The 7,737-nt window shown below is 35.8% G+C and overlaps 1 protein-coding gene across 1 annotated transcript in view; it reads right to left on the bottom strand.

Moving 5' to 3' along the window:
• The window catches only part of LOC130090940 (polyribonucleotide nucleotidyltransferase 1, mitochondrial), a 34,975-nt gene extending 27,930 nt beyond the window's left edge, over positions 1 to 7,045 (bottom strand). Inside the window, exons 1-3 of the mRNA XM_056258583.1 lie at positions 6,832 to 7,045; positions 5,453 to 5,513; positions 5,238 to 5,312 (exon numbers count right to left, since the gene is read on the bottom strand). Of these exons, the coding sequence (XP_056114558.1) occupies positions 5,238 to 5,312; positions 5,453 to 5,513; positions 6,832 to 6,953 (258 nt within the window). The 5' untranslated portion in view covers positions 6,954 to 7,045. The remainder of the gene's footprint in view (positions 1 to 5,237; positions 5,313 to 5,452; positions 5,514 to 6,831) is intronic.
• Between the last annotated feature and the right edge of the window lie 692 nt (positions 7,046 to 7,737).

Raw genomic sequence — 7,737 nt, 5'->3', positions numbered from 1 at the left:
TAAAAGACTTTAGGGCGATTCCATGCAAATGTCAACCTTGCCATGAAAAAATAAAGTTATTATCAAAATATCAAAACCCTTTCTAAGGTGTCCATTTGGGTCTGTATTTTATTGTATTGATGTGTGGTCATGTAAATTTTAAGGAAATTTCTGTGTTTCTTCACCTCAGATAAGGTGTGCACAGATACTAAAATTGCTTTTTCAAACAAACATATTTCATGCTTTAAAAAGAGGGGTCAAAGACTAATTTTTTTATACTTTATGTTGACAGTAAGCATTTCTCAGAAAGATGGGAGCATGACTGAGATATAAATACACCCACTTTGTTATAACTGCATTGCCCTTTACATTTATAAAGGCTATATTTAGGAAGTCACGACGCTTCAGTGCTGTGTCACGTCCGTAACGATTTAAAGAATAAGTTTATATTGTATAATAATAATTATTACAATTAATTTGAAAATTTATGTACAAAGCCAAAATATGTCCATTCTAGTTATGATTGAGAATTCATCTCACTTATTTGCTCTAAACAACCTAATTATGCGTTACGGACGTGACTGTTACGGACGCTTCATATTAAATCATGCATGATTTGACCAGCGCATATTTGTTGAATGAATTAATTTATTTATTTATTTCGAGCAATATAATGACACATAACAAAGGAAATCAAGAAGCATTCTGATTAAATCAATACGAAAAGATAAATTCATCAACTTTACAACATAAATCGATCTATATGCTTGAAATGGAGTGGGAAGAAATCAAACTTATTTAAACCCACCCCGGTCTTTCAACATGTTCAACGTGTTGTTACTGTTAAAAAATCCCGCATATATATATTAAATTGATCTCTATTACTGTACATCAGAACATTTTAGAAATAAATTAATACCAGTACCATAATGTTAAGCATTATTACAGTCTCTGAGAGCGAGAGAAATATGAGACGCGCCTTTCGTGATGAAATATGAGACGCGCCTTTACTCACTTTCTTTCCCGCGCGCGCCCTCTGTGGTCAAGAGTTATTTCTGTGGTGATTTGTAGATCTGCGATTTCTGGACAACATCAGAATTGGTAAGTAATTTGATATCTATGTATCTCCAGAGCGCTCGCGCCTCTCTATCTGTGTGTGTGTGTGTGTGCGTGCGTGTGTGTGGGATCAGGCTATGTAACTTAAAAAATGACATAATCAGGCCGTATAGAATGCAACATGTTTATTAGGCTAACTTTCAAATAGACGAAACTTAAATTAAATCCGATTCATTCAAAGATGAAATTGACTATCACCATCTCCGTGAACGCGCCTATAGAGAGAAATGCATGTAATGGATTATATAATCAGAGAGTAGGCCTATCCTATTTCTTTTCGTTTGTAATTGTTTCGTTTAAAGACATTTCAAGCCTTCTATATAGATATATTTCTCATGTCTGTGAGGCATACGCTGAGTTTCGGTTAATTTATGATGAGATGCGCTCCAGTTCACGTGCAATGCAAGGGACCGCGCCTCCATGTTATGATTATATTGTCTATTTGCTTCTTATTTAAAATATTAAAATTAAAATAAAAAATATTAAAATTAAGATACAATTTATACAAAACGAAATTCACTTTAAAGAAAGGCTTTCTACAAAACAAAACTTAATTAAGTGGCCAAAATCATGTCTGACCATGCACATTTGCACTTTTTTAATTTATATTAATTTATAGTATGAGTCCCTGATTATATGTTACATGTTTTATTATATTAAATAAATATTATATAATCATATTATAATAATATTAAATAATTTATGGATTTATAGCGTTTTGAAAGAAAAAAAATTAACTTTGAATTTATCATCAACAATATTGTTGTTTGATTTAATAATCATTTTTCAACATGTTCAGACTGAGCAAAAAAAAAAAAAAAAAACATTTTAACAGGATAAACAGAATATTCACAAAATGTGTGGGTCTAGGTAAAAAAAAAAAAAAAAATCCCGGCCAATGTCCGGTTATTACCAACGGAAACCCTGCCTTGAGGGGAAACCGGCGATCTCGACTCCGGAGAATATCGATATGATAAAAATACAAAATAGCTGCTGATGTATCTTAGCAATTCCGTATCTTTCGGGGTCTATAGTTAACACCACATTATAAAGCAATATCATGTCCGAATTGAGTTTTGCCCACGCTGCATTTTAGCAGCATGAGAGATATGCGTGAACGGAGGTCAATCTAGCCTATAACAAAGTGATTTCAGTTTAAATTTGATTAATTGTGCAGCCTTACCTTACTGATGTCTCAGATGTTTGTTGTTTTAAATACCCAACAGAGACACACAAATAGGTCTCTGTTCAAGCATTTTCTCTGATTTTTTCAGCGTCTGCCAAGTGTCGATTTCGGAACTGTCACGTCCATAACGAAAATATGTCACGTCCATAACAACATTTTTTCCTCATAAATGAAAAAATGAAAAGTAAAATAAGATAAATAATTTATGTTCTATAGAGAGCCAACACTCATCCCTTCGGTTGGTATTATTTATTTTGGCTTGTGCATTTTAATTCGCAGAATTTCTACAAAGTATGTTGTCTCCCACAAACTCACGTCTTTTTTTGTCACGTCCGTAACGCACGTGTATTTCCCTCATATTAAATATAAAACGCATGTGTAGACTGATATTTTTCTATTGTCTGGACTCCTTTATTAAGGTAGTATGGAAATATGAACAGACGTTTAAATATATTGGTATTAAATGCATTTTCTGATAATTTATATTTTACGTTTTGACTGCAAATGTCACGTCCATAACGCTGGAATTGGCCTTTATTGACTTATCTGAATGAGTAGTCAGGATGATTCTCACATAGTTTTGGAGCAAATATTCTAGACTATGTGATACAATTTTCAAAAGTCTTGTGAAGAAATAACCAATATGTGTTTTGTGGCCTTATTTCAGCAACTTTTATTTTTAAGTTTTTCAATAACCAGCAACTTTTATTTTTAAGTTTTTCAATAACCATGCATAAATAATATTCTCTCAAAAATACAAACATGTACATACATGTTGCTCACATATCATGGTAGCCCTGTTTGTGCTATATAAGCTGTGTCCCAATGTGAAGGCTGCATCCTCCGAAGGCCGCGGACTTCGAAGTATGCAGCCTATTCGTCCTTAGAAGGACGCACCTTGTAGCCTTCATAGGATTTCCTAATTGCGCATCCAGGTGTTCCCGATTACCGCTCCATGGCGCCAAGCAACAGTGCGAGACGGAGCTGCCGTCCTGATCATTCATTTGTTATAATTGAGTAAACAGCTATGGAGCCAGAATTGGCTATAATCATTTTTATGTTTTATATTTTACTGAGGATGTTAAATACATGAATTTTCTAAACGACATTTAGGCCACTTGTCTTTAAAGTCAATTTTTTAGGAGGAAAAAGCTCAGTATAATAGAATAAGCAAAAAAGACTTCACATATAAAAAAGAAATATAACACAAACACAAGGTTAGGTTATATAAAAATAAAACATTCATAAATTATTTTATGATTATTACTGTCTTCAGTGAACTCAACGCAAATGATAATAATATTATTATTATTAGCCTACATTTAGGCTACATATTTAGAAGGCGGTTTTATCCAAAAAAGGAACAAAGAAATTCGTCAAATGTCAGTCATAATACAGGGCTAAGATTATCACAAATAAACACAAGATTTTGACGCAAATGTGTGTGGGAGTGTGAGCGCACTGCATGGCACGGAGGCGCGGCCGCGAACACTTGCATTTTCCCATCAACAGTGGAAACAACTTAAAAAATACTCTATAATTTCTGGTCATACAGAAAAGAATAATACATCATTCGCAACTACTTTTATTTGTCCAAACTCACATAACAAGAAAACGTTGTGCTTTTGTAAAATAAAATAAAACAATCAGTCGCGCTTTCATGATCTCCGTGAACTGGAGCGCGTCTCATAAATGAACTGAAACAAAATATACCTAGCCTAAAGCTTGAAATGTTCACTTTTAAACGAACAATTAAAATGCCTCGTTATTTATTCAGACACATTTATTATCATTAGCCTATAAATCATGGTTCCAGAGACATGGCTCTTCTCATTCAGCATTGCGGGAAAAATATAATTTCCAGGTTCTAATCTGGCTTTAGAAAACCAGTAAAATCGACATTTGTCCCATAGTAATTTGTGAATATTTTAAATGTTTAATAAGGGGGCAAAATTTTTTTTTTTTTTTTGGGCGCAGCATTTGTGTAGCCTACTACAGTTCAAATTTTGGTATTCAACTTTGGCTTTTAAAAATACAACAACCTTTCATTTTTAGTTTTTCAATTACGGGTTAAAAAAAAGAAAAACAAATGGACGCAAAAGTAGGCTACCTTATATTATTAAATATTTAAAATAATGTATTTGTAGAAAGGTTTGATAGTCAATTAAAATACTAGTAAAATCAAAGACTTTAATCTAAAAAACTATCACTAAACTATCTTTAGTTTAATAGTCTGTGTAAATTTGCATCCATTCGTTTTTAATTTTTTAACCCATAATTGAAAAACGAAAAATGAACGGTTTTAAAAGGCATAGTTGAACACCAACATTTGAATTTGAACTGTTGGCTACACACCAAATGCTGCACCAAAAATGCTGTCGTCACCGGCGCGCAATGAATTATGGGGTAGGATCGGGTAGGATAGGCCGCTAAGTGTCCATTTATGTATCCTTCCTTTCACGGGGAAACGAAGGGTGCATTTGGCGTCGCTTTTGAATCAGGGTAGCCTTCGTCACGCCGCGATGACGCAACCGGCCTTCGAATACGGCCTTCGAAGGATGCGGAATTGAATTGGGACAGCCTTCGTCGCGCCGCGGTGACGCAATCGGCCTTCAAATGCGGCCTTCGAAGATGCAGCCTTTGAATTGGGACAGCCTTCGTCACGCCGCTGTGACGCAATCGGCCTTCAAATGCGGCCTTCGGAGGACGCAGCCTTCACATTGGGACACAGCCATAGAGTGTAATTACACCTGTGCCATTAACATGTTTATAAATAACTGAAAAAAGCACAAATGTCAGAGTATGTCAAAACATCCCAAGGGCCCCAAAAACACCTTGGTCCCCAGAGGGTTAAATACAGCACTGAATTCCGTTCTGTGTGTATGTAACAAGACTCACATAATCACGTGTGTGTGTGTGTGTGTGGTAAACATGCTAAAGCTGAGGTGTATCTCACCACGAGAGGCATGAAGGAAGCGCTGGCCGGTTTGCTCTTGCTGACTGCCGTCACCATCACTGATGTCTCGCCCAACTGCAATCACACACAGCGATCAGCGCTGAACACACAAGCTACTGGACCCAGCAGACTCACACACACACTCAAACACACACACACACACACTCACTCACTCACTCAGACACTCACTCAGACACACACACACACTCACTCACTTTGACCACAGCACAGCCGTCAGCGAAGCGAGCGAGTTTCCCGGTTGAGATCTCCAGTCTCCTGCACACAGAACATCAATTATTAACTAAATTAGTTTTCTAAGTTGCGCATGAAACAAAGATTCCTGGAGTGTTTTACAAAAGATATATATTTTAGCTTTTCTACTTCAAAATGTAATGTTTGAATCAATGCTATTTTTTGTGAAATGTTTATACTAGCAATTTCTGTTTCTTCCCCAAAGGTTTCAGTGCAGCCGCTGTGATTATGATGCGGTGATGGTAATGCCACAGCGCCGCTGGGTAACACACCAGTGCTACTGTAAAGCCACTGTACTATCATCACAGTAATACCTTATTTATTATTATATATTAACATTAATACGTTCGTTTGCATGAACTGGTGTAAAGCGACTCTCGCCCGTAATGCCACAGGGGTTTCACACTGCGCTCCGGAGGACGTTCAGACAAACGCAGTGTGAAAAATGTAAACATACATAAAAAATGCATAGACTTAAACAAATAAATAAATTTGAATTCAATTATTTTATTAAAATAATTGAAATGTTATTTAAATAAATAACGTAATACTTTTGATGAAAATAAATACATTTAAATAAATAAAAAGGATTGAAATAAATCCTTAAAATTGGATTAAATTAAAAACAAATAAACACATAAATCAAAACATTTTATCAAAACAAATAAATAAAAATGATTAAAATAAATAAAATTTGATTAAAAATTATTTTGATAAAACTAAATTAATAAACAAAGCTTGATTAAAATACATAAAAAATAAGAAAGGCAATGTAAAAATATATAAATAAAAATGAAGAATAAACTATGTAACTAAATAAATAAATAAATTAAAATATATTTTTCATTTAAATAAATAATAAATTAATACATTTGATTAATATCATTTGATTTAAATAAATCAATTAATAAGATACATCTTTAGTACTAAAATGAGTAGAAAAACTGTATGTAATATAATAGAAAATAAATATTTTACACATTTATAATATACATTTTTCACAGTATTAAATATTCTTATATATGAAAATGTATAGCCGTCTTTTAAATATAATAGTGGTGAAAATGCTTGTTAAGTTCTCATAGCTGCCAACTCTCACGCATTGGCCGTGAGACACCCGCATTTGATTGGTTTCACACGCTCACACGCCACACTCCCGATTTCTCACGCTGAAGTGTCAACCCGGGCGCTCAAATGCCTGGAAGATGCCTGGAAGATGCCTGGAAGATGCCCCCCCCCCCCCCCCCCCCCCCCCCCCCGTCGACAAATCTCACGCCAAGCAAAACTCAAAAGTTGGCAGGTATGAGTTGCATGATGAGATGCATGTTGAGGAGTCTCTCACCTGTCCCCTAAACCCACAGCCACTGTCCGCTCATGAAAGCCTCTGACAGCAGCGAGCCGAACCCAGCCGAGCCGAGCCTTCATCACACTCCTCATCATCACACTCCTCATCATCACTCTCATCTACTGACACACACCACACACCGCGAGCTTCATTACACACACGCATGCAGCGGACACTGGGCCGCCATGACAGCTACAGGAATGAACTCTCGCGAGAACACATTACAGCGCTGCGATTCAAAATAAAAGTCCAAAATAAAAAATATACCATTACGTTACGCTACCAAGTAAACATTAAACCATGGGCGTAATTCTATGGAGCTTCCTGATGCCGTACTAGCCTTTAAGCTACTTGATACTGCCGGACTTACTGTTAAAGATAAACAGTTAGCACTTACAGCTTGCTCTAGCGTTTCTTTCACTGATATGAAATCAGCCTTGAAAATAATTTTTGGAGATAACGTTACTTCACTACGAGAGGGCGGCAGTGTACTACAAAACACAGATGGTGACACTGCCTATTACACGAGTCTAACACTACACAACAACCCCAAACCATAGCTCAAGGCACAAACCCTCTTGATAAATATGGAAGAAGAACGAAATGTGCAATTTGCCAAAGCACATATCACTGGGCAAAGGACTGTTCAAATAAAAAGGAACATGTAAGACTGACAAAAGATGAAGGACTAAAAGATGACGTTGAAGAATGTAACATCACTTTGTTTTCAAATGAACCTTTGTCTAACACAGAAATTTTCATGGTGGAGGCTTTAGGATCAGCTGTGGAGAAAAATGGCTTGAAGATTACACAAGTGGGCTGCCACAGAGTGAGTTACTGAAAATAGATGACAAACAAAGTGCAAGACCTTTCAGATTTGGTGATGGCAAGGTTGTTTATTCC

Source organism: Rhinichthys klamathensis, unplaced genomic scaffold (genome assembly GCF_029890125.1).
Source record: "Rhinichthys klamathensis goyatoka isolate OS25496 unplaced genomic scaffold, OSU_Roscu_1.1 h1tg000155l_1, whole genome shotgun sequence".
Classification (NCBI taxonomy): Eukaryota; Metazoa; Chordata; class Actinopteri; order Cypriniformes; family Leuciscidae; genus Rhinichthys; species Rhinichthys klamathensis.
The sequence above is the reverse complement of the archived record's forward strand: the minus strand, read 5'-3'. Positions and strand labels throughout refer to the sequence as shown.